At 50.3% G+C, this 25022-nt stretch overlaps 1 protein-coding gene across 4 annotated transcripts in view; it reads left to right on the plus strand.

Moving 5' to 3' along the window:
* Positions 1 to 271: 271 nt before the first annotated feature.
* Positions 272 to 25022, plus strand: part of MBP (myelin basic protein) — an 85329-nt gene continuing 60578 nt past the window's right edge. For all 4 annotated transcript variants that reach the window (XM_019715598.2, XM_074339821.1, XM_019715607.2 and 1 more), the window contains exons 1-2: positions 272 to 407; positions 23605 to 23679. In XM_019715598.2, the coding sequence (XP_019571157.1) occupies positions 23629 to 23679 (51 nt within the window). In that variant the 5' untranslated portion in view covers positions 272 to 407; positions 23605 to 23628. The remainder of the gene's footprint in view (positions 408 to 23604; positions 23680 to 25022) is intronic.

A 25022-nucleotide genomic window follows, 5' to 3' on the forward strand; every position in this document is an offset into this window, starting at 1 on the left:
TCAGCACAGCCGTACTCTGACCCCGCCCTCCTGGGCTGACCGGCGCGGGGTCCCCGCGGATCCCCGGCTCCGCGTGGCGAGGCCGTCCCCGAGGCTGTCCCCAGGGTCGTCCTGGCTCCGGCGGCGCCGGCGGGGGCGGCAGGTGGGACTCAGCAGTGTTTACCTGGCAGCAGGAAGCCTTGGAGGCGGGGAGGGGCGGGGTGCGCGCCCGGCCTCTAAGCAGCGCCGCCAGTCAGCGCGGCGCGCCAGCGAGAACGAGCCTCCGGCCCTGGCGGCCCGCGTCTCCTACCCGGAAGGCGGCGCCGGCAGCCCGGGAACCCCGCGCAGCCCGCGCTTGGGGCCCGGGCGGCGGAGAGGTGAACTGGACCCCGCGGCGCACTCAGCCTGGGAGCGGCGAGCGCAGTGCGGTGGGTGACCGTCGCCGGGGGCGGGCGGGCGGCGGCGCTTTGTCTCCGCGCGCTGGGAGCGGGGAGCGGGGACCCGGCAGGGACCTGGAGCGAAGGGCGCGGAGCACAGGGCTGGAGGAGGCCCCGGGTGGGGGGCTGTCCCGCGTCGCATTCAGGGACCTCCCGCCGCCTCCCCCGCCAGCAGCCGCGCAGGTGGTCGGGCAGGTGGCAGCCCTGTGGTCTCCCGGAACGTGATGAGCGCAGGTGTAGACGAAGATCTGCAGCGGCTGGGCTGGAACCGACGGGTTTCCGGGGGTGGTCTCTGGCTGGAGCCACGGCCAGGGACGCCGGGGGGCGCGCAGTCTCGGGTGGCGGTGGGGTGGAAGGTGACCAAGGGCAAAGAGGTAGTTCTGGGTGGGGCGGGGACGGTGGTGGTGACAGCTGACGGGCAGGCTGGGGGTTCCTGCCAGCTTCAAGTGCCCCTTAAGGCCGCACCTGGAGCCTAGTGGACCACCGCGGACGCCCCAGCCCCAGACGAAGCCCAGTTTCTCTTTGCGCTCGGAGCTGGCGACACACTCCTCGCCTGGCTTCCGCCTTCGCAGGGCCTGGCCCCGCTTGGCCGCGCCGTCGCCTGCGTCCACCTGTAACCCATCTGTGCCCACCTGCGCCTACCTGCCCGCGGGCGCCTGCGCGGGCCCGTCTTGGGCAGGAAGCCCACCTGGGCCCGACTCTCCTGGTGTGGGGGTCTCCGGGAATAGTGTGTGTTCTTCGGCCATTCCCTGCCGCCCAGGTGGCTCTAAGGCTCGTGGGATGCTGGCGACGGCGCCTAGTTTCTGTTAAACAGGGTCTACTGAGCCCCTGTTTCGGAAGGCGGAGTGGGGTTTGTTAAAAGGGCGAAGTTTGTTTGGGGATCTCAGTGAGACGCGGGCAGGAAATGGGCGCGTTCAGGTTCCTGGTTCAGTTTGGCAGTTACTACGAAGTGAGAATCAACACCATGTGTTCAGTTGGTCTCTGCATCCGCGGAAGGCACTGGCTTAGCTGGGTGTGTTGCGAGGGTGTAAACACAGTGTGGGGGCGCTGTTCTGGCAGCCCACACCCACTTGGCTGGAAAGCTGGCTGGAAAGCCTGTTTCAGACCAGGGAACTTTAGGGGGCCGCCTATTTAAGACCTGTGGTTTTCGGAGATTATAGCCTGCCTGCGGAGCTCAGGAAGACATTTTACAGCCGGGGACCACCCTGGGTCTAAGCCAGGTCAGTCCTGCCCCGTAGGCCCACAGGCAGGCTCCCTGTGAGTGATGGGGCCTCCTCAGGCACTGAGACCCCAGGTGTTCAGAGCTAGGAGAGCTGGGAACAGTGTGGCTCTTCCAGGAATGATGGACGAGATGACCTGAGAGAAGCCGGCAGCCTGAGAGCCATATTTCTACCTGCGAAGAAAAACTGCTCATCAGTAGTTTTAGTTTTTTAAGTGGGATAAACAGAAACCTGAAGGGAAAGAGTCCAGTTAAAAATTATTGTAAAATATTGGTTAACAGTAACGCCCAAGGATTTAACTGTTTTGAAATGACATTCAAATCGACTTTGAAAATCTTTCTAAAGTATCACATTTCTGCCCAAAGATAAGAGAGTTGGAGAAAAGTGACTTGTTCTGTGACTTGGCGATGAATTGCTCCCTCATGGTTTTGACTGTGATGGCGATGAACTGAGAGGGAACAGACAACTCTTCCTTGTGAATTTCCTATTTCCGCCTGAAGTTTTAAATATAACTGAAGGTTATCTTGTTTGAATTTTAGTTTAGATTGTTTAAAAATTGGACACAATATGAGCAGCTGCCTCTGTGCCTTTCTTTCTTACCCAGGTATCCAGGGAGTGTTTACTGACCCCTTACAAATTGCCAGGCTGTGTTTGGAGGGCTCGTGTCACCTCATCAACAGTCATGACTACCCTCATTTGATATGACGACCCTATTATACCATCATTTTTCCTGGCAGAGACACCAAGGCACAGAGACACCACGGGGATGGCACAGGACTCGGCTCCCGGGGTCGGCCACCAGCCCCGAGCGGCTGTCCTGCGTGGCCTGGGTAAACAGGACACCTTGCAGACCAGGAATCCTTTTTAAAAATTCCACCCGCATGAGTGGCCACACTCCCCAAAACTATGCTTCCTCTTCCCAGTGACTTGCCTGTAATGGTGCGATCATGTGTCTGTCCGTCATCCTCTCCGTTACTTCCTTAGCTGTCAGTAAAGGAGAAAAGAACGTGTTCTGACCACTCAGTATAGTCTGTAGTAAGTAATTATAAAGGACACACCTACTGGTCCCGTGGAGCCTTCAGAGGAAGCTGAGCCGGCCTGATTTGGGCGCTCCTGAGTGGCTATTCACACAGCTGTGGATGTCCCGGGAGACCCCGTGCTTCCGCCAAACTGAGCCATGAGCCGCTGGGCTTTTCTCCCGATCCCCACCTGAGTGCAGAGCCGGCTGTAACCAGAGAAGGGGAACCCATGGGAGCTGCGCACCAGAGATGAGCGCAGGGGCTGGGGCTGGGGCTGGGGCAGCAAGTGGACCCGCAGCGCAGAGACCAGCAGGGAGGCTGGGCCTCGCAGGCGTGAGTGGAGGCAGACTCTCCCTCACCTTGCAACCAGGTAGCTGACAACGCATATTCGGAAGCTATTAGGAATGCCTCAGACTCAGTAATTGTGCAAAATCACAAAGGTGGATCTGAGTGTTATTTTATCCTGGACTCTGTGACCGTGGAGTAGGTGTGAGGCTCCATTGTCAAAAATAGGTGGATGCCCAGAGGATGAAGCCTTAGGTGACGCATCTGGAACATATAAAAAATTCTAAAACCCAGTAACATAAAACGAGATGCCCAGTAGAAAACTATGTGAGTCAACAGGCTGGTCTGGAAGAGAAAACCTCACTGAATTGATAAAATATGTGCGTTTAATACGTTCATTATCAGGGAATTGAAAATCACAACATCATTAGAGTAATTTTTATACCTATCATACTGGTGAAAAAACTTAAATTCTGATCACACCGAGTGTTGGGGAGACGTAAAGAGGTGAGAACTCACAGTATTGTCAGTGGAATATTAAGAGGAACAGGCCCTTTAGAGAATAATGTGGAAAAGCTGGAGATGTGTGTGCCCTGCGTGGAGCAGAGATGGGTTTACCCTCCCAGCCTGCAGTCTCTCTCGGTCTCACTCCCATGTGTCCTCTGGGGAGAACCTGGTCCTGTTCACGAGGCACAGACACAAGATGCTCACGGAAGCAATTTTTAAACCCTTTTTATTTTGAGATAGTTGTGGATTTACATGCCATTGTAAGAAGTAATACAGAGCAATCCGTGTACCCTTGGAAACATCTTGCTAAACTGTGCAACAATATTACAACCAGGGAATTAACACTGATACAATCTATAGGCTTTACTGGGGTTTCAGATTTCACCAGTGCGCTTGCTCCCGTGTTTGTGTATGTGCGTGTGTGTAATTTTATCACGTGTGCAGAATTGTGCAGCCCCCACCACAGTCACATAGGAGTTTTATCACAGGATCCCTCACGCCACCCTTTATAGCCACAGCCAACTTCCCTTTTCTCCCTCCCTAAGCCCTTGATCTGTTCCCCATTTTCTATAATGTCATCATTTCGAGAATGCCACACAAATGGAGTCGTGCAATGTGTAACCTTTTCAGATTGGCTTTTTTCACTAAGCACAATCCTGAGATGCCTCCCAGTTGTTGAGGTTGAGCTCATACTTTTTACTTGCTGAGTAGCCCATGGGGTGGGTGGGTTTTTGGTCTCAGCCATTCACTCTTTGAAGGGTACTTGGATTGTTTCCAGTTTGGGGTCATTGTGAATAAAGCTGCTAGGACCATCCATGTGCAGGGCTTTGTGTGAACACAGTTTCATTTCTCGGGGATAAACACCCAAGAGCGCAGTCACTAAGCCATCCCTTATGCACAGGTTCAATCCTGTAAGACATTGCTGCCATTCTCTGTTCCAGGATGGCTGCGCCGTTTTCCATCCCACCTGAAGGCAGGAGCGATCCAGGGTCTCCACAACCTTGAGAGCATTTGGTTTGTGACCGTTTTTTAGTTTAGCTGGACAGTAGGTCTGCGGTGATACTGCATCATGATTTCAATTTGCATTTCCCTCACAGATAATGCTGTGGAACAGCTTTTCCTGTGTGTATCTGCCATCTGCATATCCTCTCAGTGAACAACCTGCTCAGGTTTTGTGCCCATTTCCTAACTGAATCATTTGCGTTGATAGTTCTTTGTATGTTCTAGGTACTAGTCTTGGTGGTTTGTAGTTATTTCCTGCCAGTTTAGCTTGTTGTTTCATCCTCTTCACAGGGTCTTCTGCAGAGAGAAAGTTTTTCATTTGATGACATCCTTTTATGAATTGTGATTTTGGTGTGAACTATAGAAACTCATCCCCTAGCCTGAGGTCATAAAGATTTTCAACTTGTTTTATTTTTTTTTTAAGTTTTATAGTTTTACTTTTAACACTGAAGTCTGTTGTCTATTTTGAGTTAATTTTTGTGAGTTGTGAGGTCTAAGTTGAAGGGTTTGTGGTTTGTATTTGTTCTTGCGGGGAATATCCGACTGCTCCAGGACTGTGTTAAAAATATGACTCTTCCTCCCTCGAGTTGTTTTTGCACATTTGTCACAAAAGGTTCCCACATATTGTATGGGTCTATTTCTGTGTTCTCTGTTCTGTCCCATCGAGGAGGTGACTGTCCCTCCACCAGGACTGCACTGCCTAGATTACAGTAGCTTCAGAGTAAACTTGACCATCACGTAGAGTGAGTCTTCCCCCTTTGTTGTTCTTTATCAAAATCATATGCGTCCTGTGCCTTTCCATAAATGTTAGAATAGGCCTGTTTATGTCTATAAAACCCTTGGTGGGGTTTTGATAGGAATTTCATCAAATCTGTACATAAATTTGGGGAGAATGAACAGTTCTCCTGTGTGGAGTCTCCCACTCTATGATCGCAAGTTGTCTCTTTATTTAGACCTTTTTATTTCTGTCATCAGTGGTTTTGTAACTTTCAGCATACAGATCCTGAATCTGTGTTTTTTCAGAGTGTACCTATTTCATTTTCTTTGGAGAAATTTTTAATCATTTTTAACTTCAGATGTCACATGATTGTTGCTAGTATTATAAAAATATGAATCATTTTTGTGTGTTGATCTTGTACTCTGCAATCTTGCTGAATTCCCTCACTCAGTCTAGGAAGTTTTTTTGTAGACTCCTTTTGATATGTATTCAGACCATCATGTCATCTGTAAATGGAACAGTATAATTTCTTCCCTTCCAGTCTCTATCCTTGTGTTTCATTTCCTTGTCTTATTGCACTGGCTGAAACTTCTACCACTATGTTGAATAAGAGTTACAGGAGTAAACTTCCTTGCCTTGTTCCTGATCTGAGGGGTAAAGCATCCTTTTTGCACCATTAAGTATGATGTAGCTATAGAGTTTTTTGTAGATGTTCTTTATTGAGTTGAGGTAGTTCCCCTCTATTCTTAGCTTGCTGAGGGGTTTTATCATGAATGGGTGTTGGAGTTTGTCAGTTTTTTGTGTGTGTCAATTAAAATATCCATGGGATATTTCTCATTTAACCTGTTAGTATGATGGATTGTATTACTTACTTTTCAAATGTCGAACACCCTTGCATATCAGGAATAAATTGCACTGGGTCACGTGTATGATAGTTTCATATGTTGCTGGGTTCACTTTGCTAATATTCTGTTGAGGATTTTTGCTTCTAAGTTCCTGAGCAATATTGGCCAGTGATTTTTCAGTCTCTGTCCAGTCTTTCCTAGTTTGGGATAACACTAGTCTCATAAAATGCATTGGAAATTGTTCCCTCTTATTCTGATTTCTGGAAGACATTGTGTAAAATTGGCATTAATTCTTCTTTAAATGTTTGATAGAATTTTCCCGTGAAGTCATCTGGGCCTGAAGAGTTCTTTTTTGAGAATATTTCAATTACAAATTCAATTTCATTAACAGTTATGGGATTATGTAGGTTATTTATTCTCTCTTGGTTGAATTATGATAGTTTGTGGTTTTGAGAAATTGCCCCATTTCTTGTAAGTGGTAGAATTCATGAGTGTATCGTTGTTCATAGAATCCCTTATTCTCTTTTTAACACCCACAGGATCTGTAGTGTTAGCCCTTGTTTCATTCCTGAGAGTGGTGATTTGCATCTTCTCTCTCTTTGTGTGTCAGTCTTGCTACAGAATGATGAATTTTATTGATTTTCCCCCCAAAGAACTAGTTTTTTGTTTCATTGATTTTTTTCTCTGTTGTTTTTCTGTTTTCAATTTCACTGGTTTATACTCATATCGTTACTATTTTCTTCCTTCCTTTTACTGTCTTTGGATATATTTAACTTTTCTCTTTTAGTTTCTCGAGTTAGAATTTAGATTATTGATGTAAGACCTTTCCTCTTTTCTGATGTCAGCATTCAGGTTATAAATTTCCCTCTCAACATTATTTCAGCTATGCCCACATATTTTAATAAGTAAAATTTTTGATATTAAAGAAAGAGAGGAACAGACAAATGGCCCATGAGGAGGGTTATGGGTATATACTATGATGTATTCACTAAAGTTAAGGTAAATTACCTAGAACTTCAGGTACCAACACAGGTCAAACTTAAAGGAACAATGTGAATGGGAAAGAGCCAGTTGCAAATAAATACAGTAAAATTCTATTTCTTGGAAAAAAAGGAAATACACAAAAGAACAGTACATGTTGTGCTCACATGCATGTGTGATAAATATAGAGCCCAGCAAAGCAGGGCTTTCCACCAGCCTGAATTGCAGCACACGCTGCATCAGCCAGTGCATTTCCTAACACGGGGTAAGTAGCTCTTGCAAATATTTTTGCATTTTAGCATTTACAGTACTTCCCAAGGAGAAGCATTATGTCCTCAGGAAAAACTGCCCAGGACCTCTGACTAGATCTCATTTCCTATGAGAAAGTTGTGGCTTCAGGCTGCAGAGAAACTCCCCCATGGCCTAAAAGTGTCACCCCTTTTGTCACCACTGATCAGCCACTGACCCCTTTTCAAAATCAGTGTCCATTCTGATGTGGGGTGTCCTGTCACATTAAAATAAATGCATCCTTCCTCACTTTAAGTGGAGGCTCCTGAGAGCCCTGTTTGCTGCTTACCCTGCACAAGAGGTGGCCCCACACTTGGGGGCGTCAGGCCACATGGGATCTCCCAGAGGGCAGCGGCCCCACATCCTACCCACCCCTCTGGTTAGAACGGTCAGTGCCACCCTGGGGGCAGGAGCAAGGACAGCTCCACCCGGGAGGTCCTGCAGACATAGGAGGCCACCTGCACAGCAACTACCAACCTAAACAGAGGAAGAAAAGCTCTGCTCTAACTCTGCTTCGTCCGAGTCTGATCCTGAAACCCAGAGGCAACACACACATAAAACAAATGCACCTGAATCTGATCGGAAGTGACAGTGGCCAGCTCGCCACCAAAGCACCAGCCATGACCTCCGCGTGTCCTCACCAAGCTGTGGCACGAGGTTGGCACTGACATTCCCTTGGGGGGGTCTGCCAACCACCTGCATACATTTCACCCAGAATTCTTACAAGATTCAGAGCCCTAGGCCCCCGTTTCTGCCACCCCACACGCGGTCATGGTTGTGGGGCTCAGGATGTGTGTTTTAATGAGCTCCCAAGTAGACTCTGAGGGCCCGGCTCTGAGTGAAAGGAGGTGTGGACGAGAGTGCCGGATGTATGCCTCGGTCCACACAGACTTTCCAAAGACACGTGCATGTGCTCACACGTGCTTTCTTACAATCGCAAAGTTCTTTGCGTTTCACTGATAAGCTGACTGTGTTAGAGAGAATGGCTCATGGAGGACACAGTTCCATGATGACAGTATATTTTAATTTGCACGCTTATTTTTGATGCTTCCTCCACCTTTGGAGAACAGCATTTGGTTTCCTGCCTTGTGAGCGCCAGCATATCTGACGAGGAATATTTATAGACACTCAGATTCCTCATCCGGCTTCTGCATAGTTGAAATCTAACATTTTTGCTAAACTATGAAAAGGAAAAACATGCAGTGCTGTGAAGCACGCTCCCCCAATCGAGCAAATGCACGATTGCTATTTAACCGTCACCCAGTACCTGTGACGAGCTGTGCCCCGCGTTCCCTGGGACACCAGGATGGGGCACGCTCAGTTCCTGCGCTGAACGAGCAGGGAAGGTGCAAGGCCACAGATAAGTTTTCCCAAACAAAGGATTGGCGAACAGCCCTGCGTTGCCACAGCCGGAGGCGCTGCCCCGCTAGATGGAAGGGCACCTGCCGCGGTCGCCAGCGCACACCAGGCTGTAAGTCTCTTCCCTCCTAAACCCAGTTCATCCTCCAGGCCGCCTCCCTGACCTGTGTTTATTCTCTTCCCCGAGTCCCGGTTCAGCCTGGGCCTGGGCTGTTCCCGCACCTCCTTCCCTAGACGTCAGTCTCCCTGCCGGGCTCAGCCAACGGGGCTGGGAGCCTTTGGCCCCCAAGGGCCTTAAACGTCCCAGGACGCACTTCCCTTCTGGGAGACAACACACTGCACTCGTGCTAGTGCGCCCGCCGCCTGCGCAGCATCTGTCCGTCCTCCGGGGCCTGTTCTGCCTCATCCCACCGCCGAGCGGAGGCCGCACTCGCGTAACTGCGCCCTGTGCCCCGGTCCTTCTCCAGTCGGACCGTGGGCGCCCTTACTGTGCTGCCTTAAGGGGCCAGAGAAAGCAGACATTTAATAAAGTAAACCAAGATGAGTTTTAGGAGCTGGGTTTCTCTTTCTGTGTGTGTGTGGGGGGGTCGTTTTTACTCTGTTTTTTCAGATGTCTGCAGATGTAATAACCTTGGAATAGCAGAGACCGAGGATTTATGAAGTGCACACACCAGCTGCAGTTGTCTTCCTAGAAATATAAAGAGGATAAATTGTGTGTCAGAGACAGCGTAATGCATACAGAGCTTTGATACATCATTTAATGTTGCTGTTGGAAGGTAGTGTGGTCTGAAAAGAGAAATGATGACTCTTTTATTTTGTCATTATTTTTCTATGTCAAGATTTATTTTTGAAGAGAGCAGATTTAAACCAGATATTAAAAGCTAACCTTATTTGTTTCAGACCAGTGGTTGGAAATTGTTATGCGAAGGGTGGTGGGATATAGAAGTGAGCAAACCTGGCAGACGGCCTTTCTGACAATGCAGTGAAATGTCGTGATATATGTATATGTATACACACACACACATGCACACATTGGATTGGCAACACCAAAATAAAGTGTGCTATAGGAACTTAAAGTACATTTTAATGTGAAATTTACATATTAAATTTATACATTACTGTGAAATTACGCATTTGGACAAAATTTCACACTATTGGAAAAACACTACATTGGTGCATAAAGATAGGAAAGGTCCTAGGTGGAATTTTTGTTGGGCTAATACCACAGTTGTGTCGCTGAGTCCCGATCTGAGACTTCACTTGCTTTCATGCCACAGGTTGAAGAGGAATCTGACCATTGTCCCCTGGACGCCACTCATGGAGTTAGTTCCTGGCTTCTCTCAATGGGCCACACTTACTGACCACCATGCCTGAGGTCCCATGGGCCTGACGGGGGATGGTTTGGGTGTTCCAAATCCCAGGCGCGCCCCATCTTTTTCTTAGACCTTCCTAGTCACTTTCCCTAGAGTTCTCCCCACAAGGATGACACAGTGGGTTTCGTGACTAATTACAGATGTTTGCATAGTATGTTCTGGACACCCAGGGACGGGGTTGTGAAAGTGGGCAGAGAGGAGAGAGGCCGGATGCATTCGTTACTCAGCAGGTGAAGCCCAGACCCGCACTGCGCCCCTGGGCTTCACGACAGAAAGAACACGCAGGTGGGGTCTCCGTGGGGCGCCACCCTGGGCCTGCCTATGGTGTGTAGCCTGTCGGGGCAGGTGACCGGGCTGCCCTCTCCTGGAGGCCGGTGTCTGTACCAGGAGCCACGTGGATCAACCTGGTCTCAATGTTTCTGTTTTAACATTTGGATGAAGCTTACAGGAGAGTGTAGTCTCTGAATTAGCACTTTGAAACGGTAATGGTCCCTGTGAGAGCCCTCCCCACGTGAATGGTGGGTTGGTTCTGCTTGTTGTAACTAGTGGTTCGTGTGTCAAGCACTGCTGCACACTCATGTGGTCACAAGTGCCCCTTTCCTCTGAAGGGCAGAGTCCCCGCCTGCATGCTGGGTCCCCTTGCTGGCCCACGTTAGGGTCTGCACTGGCCCTCGACCATGGGCACCTTGCGTGCTCATGCATGGGGAGGGCTGCTGGCCCAGGCCCCAGTGGACCCCTTGCATGGAGTCTGCTGCTCATGCTGTCCCTGCGGCCGACGTTGGAGGTTCTGGTCCAGAGATGAGGGAGGCAGGTCTGTCTGCAGGGCCAGCACCTCTGGCTCTGCCCACCACCCTCTGAGCTTGGCACCCCACCATCTGTGCCAAGCTCCGTTTCCTCCCTGGGAGCAGTGCCTGTGGGCAAGGGTGCCCCGCCGCTTCCTTTCTGCGGTGTCCTTTGTTCCTTCTCAACAAGGGCTTCTGTTTTCAGGGGAGACACTGCCCTAGTTAGGCCTCAGCCCACCTGCTCCTGAGCGCTGCTCTTGGGGTGGGAGAGTGCGGGGACCTGGCCCCTCTACCTGGCCTGCTGGTCCTTGCGGCCATGCCTCCACTCTGGCCCCTCCTGTCCACACGTTGCTGTGGTCAGGTGTGATGCCGTGATCCAAGGATGGGCCTGGTGGCCTCGAAACATACGTGGGGGGTGTGTGTGTGTGTGTGTGTGTGTGTGTGTGTGTGTGTGGTTTGGGTAGAGGGAATAGCTTCAGTGTTTCATCTGGCACTCTCCCGGTCACTTAGGTATTTATTGAGCACCTGCTTTGTGGCAGCCACTGTCGTATGTGCTAGAGACACAGCAGTGGACAAACTGAAGGCCGGGCTTCCCCTGAGGACAGACCGTGGGCACCGGGTTCTCTGTCTGCTGCGTTTCCTTTCTGGTGATGCGCTGTCTCCCTGTAAAGCTGTGTGAGGCCGAGGAGCTGAGGCATGAGGACGCTCTCCTGAGAGCAACGGGCCGGCGACGTGTGCTGAGTTGTCCTCCCAGTGTCCTGAGGACACAGAACAGGAACATAGTGTAGACGTGTGTGCACGTGGGTGTATGATCCCTCTGCCCCTCGCTGCTCTCTCTGGCACCAAGCACCAGTAGACACTCACATAATGAGTTTTCATCGTCCCTCGTCTTGGCCTGGGCCTCTGGCGTGAGGAGGCAGCTGTCAGCAGTCGGACACTTCACGGATGGCTTTGCTCAAACCTGGTCAGGAAATGCTCAGTGTTTGAAGGTCTCAGGTGGCTGGTCAGCAGGTGCAGAGCAGGTGGTGGGTCCAGGCCCATCCCTGTGGGAATCAGAGTGCGGTTCCCAGCTCCTGGGCCCTAAGCCCCCCAGTACAGACCCCTTCTCTCCCCAGGAGGACAGCACATGGGGGTCAGAGGCCAGGGGACCCATTTGAGGCTGCCAGCTGCTTGGGACAGTGGGGACCAAAACTCAGACATCCTCCCGGCTGCTCACACGCTTTTGCAGTAAGTCTGTCCCATATGGTCTTTGGATGTTACCACCTGTCATTTGATTTCTGTGATTAGAGTCAAATTAGAAAAGGCCAAATAGGAAATGTTGTGATTTAGGGCAGTATAAGTGATGAAGATACTTTATTATAACTGTGATGTGTGTCAGGTAGGCACATTGTAGCAATTATACTCGGCAGAGATGTCTGTATTTTTCAAACCACACTCTCTATTTCCTATAAAAGACATTCCTGAATAATCTTAATTTTAATGGAGCAATAAAAGGTCAGGGCTCAACCTATGGTGATAAACCATTGCCTTCTGAGAGGACGCTGGCCTTTTTCCTCCTTAAAGATACCACTTAGAAACTAAATGGCATGCAGAAACCCCTTCAAGAGTTCAAGTTCAAAATGCAAGCTCGTTGCCAGCCTTAGGTTCATAATATATGTCATGTGCTCTAGATAGCTGTCATTTAACTATTCGTTTAAATACCACTTTTAATAACAGTTTTAAAAGAGACTTAATTCCATGGTATGTTTCTGTAATGCTCATTAGTTGCTGTCACTCTGCAAAAGTTTCCATGTCAGAGGAAAGAGGCATGCCGCCCTGGCCCACATTGGCCTGGAGGGTTTGAGTCTTCAGAGCATCCATTAAAAGGTGTGAAATGAAGGGCACAGTGCCCTCTAACCTCTCCATGGAGCGCTGTTCCTTAATAAATCCAAGACTTAATGCATCGAGAAAGCCTTCTTTTGAAGAAATTACGTGCCTTGCCCAAGTCATCCAGTCAGCTCATGGCCAAACTTGAACTAGAACTCTGGAGACCGCATGTGGTGTTGTAGCCACACACACAGCTCAGACCGAGGCCCTGCCAATAACTGCTGTGTGAGCTCGTGTGACGGAATCTTTCTGACCTAAGCGTTTCGTCCTCTGTAAGATGAGGGGCAGAACGATACCTCAGCGGAGAGTGAACGGATGAAGAGGACATGCTTCTGAAGCATTCAGATAGCGCCTCACAAACGGCCACGGCCGCCATCCAAGGTTCCCGACCCCGAATTCAGAGTCCTTTTCATTGCATCATACTCTCTTGGGACCTGTCTCCCTCCCTTTTCGTTAAATATAATTGTCCTTTGCTAGCACCCTCTTTCTACTGTGTATTAAGAAATGAGGACTTGCCTGGTAAAATGTTGCACGCTATGTAAAGACGTGGTGCCCAAAAGCGTGGCTCGGAGCCATGTCTCCTGGGGGCCCATGGTGGGGTTGATGACCATGCATAGCATTCGTTCCTCTGATTAGAATCTGGAAGGTTCTAGAAGGTTCTGGAAGGAAGTCACCCAGTAAAATAGTGCGCCCATTAGGAGATGGGCTCTGAGCCATGTCTCCTGCGGGACTGTGGCAGGATCGGTGATTATAATCTGGAGATGTCAGGTCAGCAATTCTTGAATTCAGTGTCCTCCATGTTTTCAGAAAGGTTGGGTTTATTTTAGTCAGCTCTCAGACTGTAGCTCTTTTTGGCCCAGGCCACATGCAAACCCGCACCTGAGCTGACACATCTCCTCCCTACACACAACTATCAAGCTCCGTCATGCCCGTTGCTAAGGAAGGTATGGGCGGTTCTAGAGGTAGATTAAAACGCACTGGGCCAAGCAAATGCTCTTGTCCTTTGATCACTGGCTGTGGCCAGAAGCAGTGCCCAAAGTGTCCGTGTGCCCTCTGTTCCCAGTGCTGGTGTCCTGGGTCATGGGCTCACACGGGCCTGAGGTGATGGCACATGCCTGGCCCCCTGCCTTGGCAAAGGAGGGAGACAGGGTACAGGGGCCGGTCACAGAGGGCAAAGTGCCTACTGGGGTTTATTACTCCTCTGACTAATGGCTTGTGTCCTCAGGTGTCTGTAAAATATTAACTATTTCCACAACTGCTCCAGGAAGTATCATTTACCCTCTGGGTGTATAGATAAGGAGGCACATGGGCCCAAACCCTCCGAGCAAGCCGAGAGAGCAGCTGCCTACAAGAGGGGGCATGCCCTGGGCACTCTTACCCACTTGGGTGCTTCTCTCTGGAGCTGGGGCCTGTCTTGTCCCAGCTGCTGGGCCTCTTGGTGGGACAGTGGGAGGGACACACCTGCTCTGGAGGCTGTGCATGGAGGCCAGGGGTACCCACCCTCACTGGCGATGACTGACAGGCCACCAGGGCTGCCAAGTCTCCAGACTCCCCGCCTGCCCGCCTGGGAAAGGGTGTGCCCTGCCTGCTGGGCCAGCTCCCCTCGCTGAGTCAGAAAGGCCCATCCCACGTGACTGTAGGCCTGGCTAGCATGCCAGGTATTCCAGAGCAAGGTCAGCTTCCTGTGACTTCCTATTTTTACACGGAGAATTTGGTCTCTCTCTGTGAGAGCTGAGGAAAGTCAACACCTTGCCTAACCGTGCACTTGCGACTGTAGTAATGAGACTGTCTACAGGTGAATCTAACGTAAGCGTTAAGGAACTCCTGTTTGACCTGCGTCTCTTTTCCTCCAGGAGCACACCTTGTAGTTGGCAGGTGACATTAGAGCAACGCTGGTAGCTGGGATCCCCAGGACGGAATTTGTTGCCTTGTTCTGATAATGACTTTCTCTACAAAGTGAGGGATGCAGTCAGATTTCCAACAAACTTCATTCTTCTGCAATTGCGTAATTTTCTTTTAAAATGATTTTTGATAACTTTAAGGCAGTGTTCTGTGCTGTAAATCTACTTATATCGTATGAGCCTGGAGAAAACAAAGGATGTGGATAACTAGCTTATGGATATTATCTGCTACCCCAAAGCAAAAATTCCTGTGCCCCAAATCCAGCCGCCTCTTCCTTCCCAGACGCTTGTGATGTGGTGAGTCCAGGCTGAATTCTGGAAGTGTTTCCGTTGATCAGGGCCGAGAACACCCAGTGCTGCGGCCGCCCGCTGCCTCGGAGAACCCTCCCGGATGGATTGGGACTTCCGAACCGAGCTTTGACCTGGTCCTTCTCGGACCAGTACAGGCTGTGTGGCCGTTCGGGCGGCTATAACAGAACAGCACAGTCTGGGGCTGACAAACAACACACATCTCTTTCCCACAGTCCTGGAGGCTGGAAGTCCAAGATCAAGGTGCCGGCAGATTCAGTGCCCGGTGAGGACCCGCTTCCTGGTTCACAGATGGCGTCTTCTCGCGGGGTCCTCCCATGACGGAGGGGCGAAGGGGCGCTCTGAGGTCTCCTTAATGGGGGGGGCACTAATCCTGTCATGAGGCCCCGCCCTCATGGCTAATCCCCTCCCGAAGGCCCCGCTTCCCGGTACCGCAGCCTTACTGGTTAGGTTTCAACTCACAGGTTTTGGCAAGATGCAAACCTTTGCTCCACAGCACAGGCTTTCAGAGAATTCTCTGGAGAGCTTGCTCATCACAGTAGAGTCAAATCGCCCCCCCAAATGGATGGAAGGACATGATTTGTCACCTGCAGTATGCCGTCTGACCTGATGCTTAGTACGGCCACCTGGAAGGTCCTGCTCTTCAGCACCTTGATAGTACTCAGTCACTTCCACGTCACGCTCACACTCTGCTGATGGCCTCTCTTACCCCAGGGCCTTAGCACAAGCCATGCCCTCGCCTGGAGCACTGCTCCCCTCCTGCCCCCTGGTCTCTACCTGCCCCTCTGCTCATCGTGTAGGTCTCCCTGTGTGTGCCATTTTCCCTCTGTAATCGTTTCCCAAGGCTGCTGTAACAAAGGGCCCCACACTGGCTGACTTAGTAAAGAAATGTGTTTCCCTCAGTTCTGGAGGCCAAAAGTCCAAGAGCAAAGCATCGGCTAGGCTGGGCTCCCTCTGAAAGCTCACGGGGAGGGTCCGTCCTGGCCTCTTCCAGCTTCAGTGGCTGCGGCAATCCTGGGCGTCCCTTTACTTATAGATGCGCCACCACCATGGTCTCTGCATTAGTTGTCACACGGCCTTTCCCCCCATGCTCCTCTCCCAGCATCAGTGTCCAAATCTCCCTCTTCTTTCTCTTGTGAGGACACCAGTTATTGGGTCAGGCCCACCCTACTCCAACACAACCCCCTCTTCACTTGTCACATCTGCAAAGACGCTGTTTCCTAATAAGGTCATAGTCACAGGGTTAGGACCTTCTGTCATGTCTTTTGGGGGGACACAGTACAACCCACAACAGCCATGGTCAGGGTCATGGCCCCCCTCCGTCCCCAGCACACAGTTGCTGATGAGACAAGTAAGGAGTTCAGTGTGTGTCCTGGTCCATCTCTGTGTTTGGCGTCTGTGCAGTGAAGACAGTGGACTGGTTTGCACAGAGTGGGCAGTCTGTAAAGATTTCATACACTCCACGCTGGGGACAGTCAGAGAGAAAAGCTTTCTAAAGCTGTCACCATTATGTTGTTTTCTAGTGGCTTCTAAGACAGTGAGAGGGGAAGAAATGTTAAATGACCTTCGAAGTGACAAAACTGTGTGCTGGCATTTGCCTGTCACTGCCTTCAAAATGTGAACTTTCATGGGAGACGATATGTGAGTGCCCCTGCTGGGGAGTAAGCGTTTGGGTGTCTGTGGGTGGCTCTGCGCTGGCCTGGGGGTGAGGGGTTTCCTGTCTGAGTGCTTCTGGGGGACCATGAGTGAGTCAGCAGCCCTGAGGCAGCGGGAGGGGGTCAGGACCAATGAGACTTTCCCTCAACTGATAGGAAATGGTTCTCTGAAAGGGGAGAAAGTGCAGGAAAACCACTGTCTTTCTCCGAGTCAGCGACCACGCTTAGGAAAGCCCCCCTCCTTCCCACCTCTGTTCTCTGGACATAGTTCAGAATCCTTGAAATCTCAGTGTCCTGGCTCCGAGAGCTGTTAGTACTTCATTTGAAAGAATTAAACGGGCCGGTGTGCTCTCGGTGAATGGGGCTCAGTGGTTGGGACCGGAAGGCAGGCTTTCCTGCATGTTCAGTTGGCCATGTTGACAAACGGGGATTTGTGGCACCTTTCAAACATTTCCAAGGTCGCCCCTGTGAGGTGTGAATGTGATGGCAGGACGGGGCTGGGATGCTTGTGGATCTCAGAGGTTGGCTGTCACATTCACTCAGAAACCAAACGTGACCTCTTCAGCACTGGCTGCTTGTTCCAGTCTGTGCAGTGGCCTCTTTCCTTTCGTCTTGTGTGTGTGTGTGTGTGTGTGTGTTTATTTTCTTGGTTGCTGTTTTGGTGATGTTGATAGCTGTTTACCATGTTCTGAAAAGGGATGTTAGAAGAAATAAAAATGATTTTCTACAGAAAGCAGGCATAGGTGCCTGGATACTGATACAGAAAAAGGTAGAGAATGGAGAAGGGGGGAGGGAGTGGGAGAGGGAGAGAGGGAGGGAAGAAGAGAGGAGGGAGGGAGGAGGGAGGCAGAACAGGGCAGTGAAGGAATGCAAGCCTGTCACTCAGCTTCATTTTTCTCCAGGTGTCTTTTGTTTTATTTCATACATGAGTTCCTTGTTCTTTTAAATTTGCTCCTTGGGTTTTCTTTTAAAAGTCAAGCATGCAATCATCTGTGTGCCCTCCAACTTCATGCTGTCAACATCCTGTCGCCTTTTAGTGGAGGATTTGTTCTCCTGCAGGGAGGGCTGCCAGCCTTCTGGCCTCCTGCAAACACACCCACCACAGAAAGCACCCGGCCTGGGAAGCCTCACAGACCTGCCGGACCCGGCGCAGCACGGGGTTCTCAGGGCCGAGGCCGGTCTGGTGCCCGAGGCCCGAGGCTGAGGGGTGCTGGGGTCGGGGGTCAGTCTGCGGCTCTCCAGAGTGCTTCTCTGCCTCGCTTTGAGCGTGGAGGAGGACAGGCTGATGCCCTTTGCAATTCTTGGTGTTTCCTGTCTTATTACCTATCAGGTGATGCCACTCCCACGGCACTTTGTCTACACTCTGTCAGTCTAAACTCTACACAGGGTCTCCCTCGGTCTTGAACACACAGTTCACAGGTCAAAGAAGCCTTTTCCGGCCGATGCAAATCCACGGTCTTCTTTCCCTTACTTTTCATTCTTCCAGAATGTGTAGTTAGGCCTCTCCAGAATACACGACACACTGACCAACATTTGGGGGTTCCTCAGCCAACACTAGTGACCCGCAGATTTAATTGAAGGACAAGGTGTCCCTTTTCCGCAGCTGTTTACTGCATGTTTCCTTGGGGCATCCAGGAATGAGGGGTGAGAGCCGCTGGGTCCAATGTCCTGGTTTCCTAGATGTCAGGAATCGCAGCGGTGCTGTTGGAATGACTGTTAACGTCTAGTGAAAAGCGGCAACTCCCAACCAGGGCTGGCGAAGCATGTGGAACTGTGTGAACATTTCCTCAGTGAATTTCAAAATCACAGAAAGCAAAAGTGACCCCCTGATGGAAGTTTTAAATTCTGCCGCCCTGAGTACACGTTGATTCTCCTCTTGGCTGGGAATGACAGTAAACAGGTCCCAGTGCGAAGCTTTTCAGGTACTAACTGTGCTTTCTTGCTTGAGCCCCCTTTGGGACCCAGCGGGGACCCCACAAAAGACGTCCTATGGCATTTTTACTGTCAATGTTTGCACTTACACAAATGCATCAGGACAGAGAAAAACTTACTCTGAAATTTTATACATAAATAGTCACACCAGAGACTGATGAAAAAGACACATTGCCTTGTGGTTTGTGAAGCAATGTATCTACTGATTATGACGCAAGGTATTTACTGAAAGATTTTTAGGACAAGGGGAGCTTTGACAGTTAAGATGTATGTGGAAGATGAGTGCTTTGGGGTCCTCGTTAGCTCCCTGTCTGTCTCCTGTGCACACAGCACCGTGTGTAACACAGCCGTTCTCTGAGGGAGAGAAGGGGGTGATGACGTTGGGATGTGGTCGGGGCTGGTGGCTTTCGTCTGCTACCTATTTGATCCTAGGGCCTGCACGCATGGTTATCTCCCTGTCACAGACGGGAAGTCAGGAGCTGAGAGACATTAAACTGGCTCAGCCCCACGATCAGTAATGATTGGCAGGCCTGGAATAACTCCCAGATAATCCTTCACCAGCTGTCATTGCGAGATGTCAGGTGGGGAATGAAGAAAGTCTGCAGTTTTCATTATAAAACTCGTGTGTCCACGTACAGGTGTTTGTAAGGACCAGGCCCTCGTCATTCAGACATTTTTCTCAGGGCTGCTTATTGGAGTGACGTCTTATTTCTCTTTCTTGTTTGAATAACAGAAACGTATGATACCTTAGACCTACCGTAACACTTTCTTCCACATAACACATATTCATAATGTAAGTAATATCCAGGGAACCCCTATTTCTAACTAAAATATATTCCTAGAGGCATTCTTATTCTCATATATAGATTCGGTCTTCTAAACTTTGTTTTCTCAACTATAAAATGGGGATAAAATTTATAGGGTTATTCCTGTAAATATATAACTTAAGGGAGAAAGCACATCACTGTAAAATTAATCCTGTATCTCCATAGAAACATTAATTATTAATTTTAGGAAGTACTTTCTTAAACATGGACTGAAAAAAAAAATTAAAAAACCGTTGCGTAATCAACAGTACATTATGAAACCAAAGCCAAAAGAACCATAAGTCTGTAAAAACAATACAACTGTGACCCGTTTCCTACAACATGGGCATAAATGCAGCCAGACAGGTTGGCGGGGAACGAGCCGGACGTACAATGGCCGGCAGATAACAGACGCTGGACCCCACACGCCATCTGCCTCACGGCACCTAACGTTCCTGTTCATCTCCTCTCGTTCTGGAAGTTTTGGGGAGACACGTAGGGTGACCTGGCGACCACATCTATTGAGCCCCTTCTCTAGGAAGACTTGAGCTGAGGCTTCTCTAGCTTACAGTAACTTATTGAAACAAAAGACTTCACAGCAATTCCATTACCTGGAAGAAAGCACTCGGGAGGACCTCAGAAACAGCCGCCTTGGCATTTTACCTCAGAAGGCTTCCCCAGACTGGGGAGCGGCTGCCTCTGGAGCCTCCGAATCGCTTTGTCCCTCCTCTCACTGCCCCCACCTAGTATAGTGTGTAGTGTTTCTTGTTACTTTTCAGTTAGAGTTGACAGCCAATGTGATGTGAGTTCCAGGTGTGCAGCGTAGTGGTTAGATGTTGAGGTGCCTGACAGTGAGCCCCGGGTGAGTCTAGTGCCCCCCGGCCCCAGGCAGGGTTATTACGACGTCGTCAGCATGTTCCCTGCGCTGTACCTTCCCCCCTGAGTATGGCCTTGAACTTGCAGGAGCTGCGTCACTTTATGCACTTGGGTGGCCTGTGATGGACAGGGAGCTTTGTGTGGGCTGTTGTGTGATGTCACTGCTGGACTCAAGGGCCGCTGCCTTTTTATACCTTTCCCGTCCCTGAACTTGGCAGTTTAAAAGTGGGTGTCTACGTATGTTCTCTGCAATATGGGTGTGATGGTGGATCGCTAGATAGCTGGGAGACGTTTGCTCCACTGCTCACCACCCATCCTGGTCAGAGGCACCTGGTGGGAGGAGAGAGACCAGCCAGCCCCTAGGCTCACCTTCACCCCGCCCCCCCTTACCAGCCCCTAGGATGCACTTCCTTCTCACAGGGCAGTGAGGGAGCCATCACTGCTTCTCCTGTATGGGAAACTGAGGCTCAGAGAGGTGGAGAAACCTGCCCTAGTTTGCCCAGCAGGAGGCCAAATTGGGACCCAGGTCTCAAGTGCCTTGTTTGCACTTTGAAGAGCTAGAACTACCCAAAGAATACAAGTGGTTGAACTACCACTTGCTTGTGCCCCCAGCATTTCAGTTCTGCCACTCACAGGCATTCACTCACATGCTATGGGGAACTGCTCTGTGATTTCTTCAGGGTCTCCACCAGATAATGTGCAGTAATCTCAGACACAGCAGAGCATGTTATTAGAAATGCAGCCAAATGGCTAAGATTGCATGGCTTTCCAGTCCGTCCTGACCGCTGACTTACTGCTCACGCCTAATTTTGCCCTCTAGCTAGTGCAGCGAGAATAGATAATCGTCTGAACAGGGACATTTTCTCTAACCCAGCAGCTGTTGGGAATCTCATCTAGAACTGAGTGTCAGCCTGAGGAGGGTGTCCTGATATAACCTAAAAGTTGTTCCTGCTCCCCACACGTTCCTTGTTCAATATTTCACAAAACGCTTCTCGAGTTACCCGAGGAGGCTTCAGAGTCCGCCTGGCTCCCGTGCAGCATTCCACATGTTGGCCCGTTTTCTCTTGCTCTCAGTTTGATTAATTGCAAAAAGGAGATGAAATGAAGATGACCTCCAATGTCCGAGTCTTTTCTGGGCAGATGGTTCTTTTCAGCCTCTTGCAGAGCCCAGCTGCTGGTGCCGGCTTGTCTGGCACAGTCACAGCAAGGGCGCAGCCTCTGCAAGCCCACCCTCCCGCCCGCAGCGCTGCCCCTCACCCACGTGCATGCACGCCATCCTTCTCACCACCGTGCAGCCCTGCACCACCAGTGCCCGGTGAGTGCGTTCCAGAACCATCTTCCCAGTGACGAGGGAGGGGCGTTGCCATGCATCAGTCCTTGCTTTGCTTTTCTTGTCTTTTCCTGCCACCATGTAAATTGTGCATTTAAGGCTAGAATCTGCCTGCTCTAAATGCCACCTATAAAAGTCTCTTTCTAGTAATCAGGTGCCCCAATCAAATCTAACCAGTTTTGTACACATTCTAAAGCCTGGCCCAAAATTTTGCTACTTCTGTGTCCAGGAGACTTCAGTTCTCCAAAGTATTGATTAAAATAGGGTTAGGAGGTCAGTTGGAGCTGCTGCCCTGTGAGAACAGAGATGGTGACGTGAGGTTCTTTATGCCCCCAGCCGGAAAACCCGGAAAGTACAAGCTGTCAGTCAACTTCAGTGAAAAGAAGTTAAGCATTTCACCTGCCTTCAGTTTAGAATAGACCAATTCTCATTTCTGAAACAGGGCGGTAGATCCACAAATGTTTGGTGCTCTGTTATTGTATGTATTATATACATATTGCAAGTTCTCAATATTTGGTTAACACCCTGCACAGAATCAGAGGGTCAAACGTCAGAGTGACAGCTGTCCACCCAGCTGTCAGACCAGCGTCCCCAAGTCCACACATTCATGTTTTCAGACTGCAGGTTAGACCCCAGCAGGCCAACACGAATTCTCTTTCCCTTTTGTACCTGTTCCTGTCAAGCATACACCATACGTGCCCAAACCTCCAATTTCCCAGTGAGAACACCCCATAAAGGTTTTTCATTGTTGTCTAACTTAAATGGGGAAGGTAGTTCCTACAATCACATTGGATTCCAAAATTACCTGCAGAGGTAGACTTGCATTTTTAAAAGTGTACATTTTAAAATATTGTTTTTTCTCTGTCATGTCAGGAAACACGAGAGTTTGCACGATTCTCCAGGGCCCTGGAGGGTGTTTATCCCCAGGAGAACCGGCTTCCGTTTGCAGTCAGTCCTGCTGTTTTAATCATCGTTGTTTGAAGTCCTGCCCGTGTACAATCTCTCTCTGCGTGGGGCTCTTGCTGGAATGTCACCTGTCCCAGTTTCCAGTTACATAATGTGAAGGGGTTGGCTGTTTACTCTCCACTGTGTCACAGCTCACTTACCCCCACACACTGGGAGGTGACACTGAAATGTCACTGCTCCTTTCTCGCCCATCCTGTGGATGTCCACTGGGGACCTTCCGAAGATGGGCATTCATCACCATCATTAGTCACAGAGGAGGCACCCAGTACATACGGGCTTTGGAGAAACTCAGATACCAGGCAATTCCGTGTTTTCTGAACATGGACCACAACGCCCCTGTCATGCGGGCATATGCAGTATTTTAGAAACCCCCTCTTCCCATTTTAGGGGACGATTCATTTGTGACCTTTCAGGGAAAGCTGTTCTGTGTTCAGCAGGAACTCGGGACTCACACATTCTGTGAAAAGACTACATCACGGAAAGTTACAGTTTGTGACTGTCCTTGGAGCCTGGTCGCGGGGGACAGGTCTAAGGTAACCTGCTGGCTTGTGCAAACCCAGTGACGCCATGGGACGTGCAGTGTGTTTGGGATGGATTTGGCTAAATTCTTCAGTCTTATGCCTTTTGGGGGAGAAAAATCATGAGTTTGCTGCTGACGTTTGGGTTAGAAAATACAAATGAGGAACACACTTTCCTTAATCCAGCTTTATTGTCCCTGGAATTGAGCAGATTCCTGGGATACTTGTCTGACAAGCTGCCCTTGATCTGACCCCATGGTTTCTGTGCTCACACGGTTCCCAGGATATGTTTTTTCGGAGGGCAGCAGCCCTCTTCTGCATCTGGTTCTCCCCGTGACGTTGCCCCAAGCATGAGCTGTGCCGCCTTCTGCATGTGTGTATTTGTGTGGAAAGAACCCATGAGCTTTTCACAGATGAGGAAACACGCTGACATGTTTGTCACTGAGCAGAATTCCGTGTGGCATCTGTCCAATTTTCAGCTCTGTGCGTGGAACCACTCAGAAGACGTGCATCGTGCCTCTTGAGTTTGGGGTTTACTTTTCTCAGAAATGGGCATGGCATGTCACAGGGTCACTGTTCTGATGGCAAAGCTGTGCGGGACGTTCTGAAAGTACCTGTTTTGAGGCTAACACCTTCTCTTTTTCTTTTAGCTTCTGAAGCCCTGTTGGTTCAGGATGGGAAACCTCGCCGGAAAGCGGGAGTCAAGTGCTGAGAAGGGCAGTAAGGTAAGGCGTGAGCCGGCTCACAAGCTGTAAAGTGCACGTGTTGTTTCTGTTATTAAACACAAGGCTGATACGCCCTGGCTGCCATGGCTTCCTGCTGGGACTGCTGGATGGTTAGAAACCCCCAGGCCGGTGCTCCCCAGCCTGGCCTCCAGACCCAGGACGGTCCCACCGCCCAGTGGCGGCCGCTCCACAGCCCTTTCCTCACCGTTACTGGGGAATGTCTGGGAAACACAGATAAACAGGAAATGTACACAGTGCCCACCCGCAGGTTCCAGCTGGCACTTGTAGTGCAGCATTGCCATTTCCCACCTTACGTCCTGGGCGTCGGCTCCCTCTACCTGAGCCCGAGTCTCCACATGCCAGCGGTCCCCCAGGGGTGTCTTGGAACAGTGGTTCTCAGCCCTTCCCCCACAGACCCCCGTGCACAGATGACACTCCCACCACCACCACCAGGGCACCTGGTGGCCTGCGTCTGTCCACCGCTTTCCCCATCACCCTAGAATCCCTTCAGGTGATGAGGAACTAGGCCTGACGTATCCAAAACTTGGAATTACTGTCATTTATAGGCAAAGGGAAATTAGCTGCTTGCTTTGGCACTCTAACTCAGCATAAACGTATGCGAGGCAAGTCAAGATGAAGGGCAGCTCACCGGGTGTCACGATGCGGAGGACGGAGTCCCTCACTGCACACACAAGTGCTCTGGCCGTGTCCACTGCACTGAATGGAACTGAAGTGCAGCCTCGGGACCCTCGGCCGGGGTTCTGCAGCTTTCGTTTCATCATAACAAACTTTGGATCTGGGCCCTTCTCTGACCTGGACTTGGACCCTCTGTCAGTATTGGTCGTACTCACTTTCAAATCGTCGGTGGAAAGAAATGGGTGATGACAGACTGTCTTTGTTCGTATTTGTTCTTGGTTAAAATTACAAGCAGGGTTATCGAGCCCCTTCCCTGATCATCTCAGGCCCCAGGTGACTAGAAGGGATTTCCATGTTTACAGTGTTATTCTTGATTTGGGATTCTCCCCTCCACTGGAAGGAGGACCAATCTGCCACATCATGTAAGTGGTTCTGGTGACTGTCGAATGCGGCGTGACTGGTGGTTTTCTAAAACTCAGGCAGTGTCGCTGACGGTCTTGTTATGATGAGCTGAAAGCAGGTTCGGTTTCTGTGCAGACCACAGACAGGCAGTGTCCCCACCAGGAGGGTAAGTCTCAGCTGGACGTGAACATGGACAGACAGCTCTGCTGAAGAGCCCTCGTGGGCTAAGCCGCACGCTGTGCTGTCAGAACTCAGGCGTGAAACCCTGCGTGTGGCATGCAGGTTCTTCCTTTCCTGCTGTCTGA

This window comes from Rhinolophus sinicus, linkage group LG09 (assembly GCF_036562045.2).
Source record: "Rhinolophus sinicus isolate RSC01 linkage group LG09, ASM3656204v1, whole genome shotgun sequence".
NCBI lineage: Eukaryota > Metazoa > Chordata > Mammalia > Chiroptera > Rhinolophidae > Rhinolophus > Rhinolophus sinicus.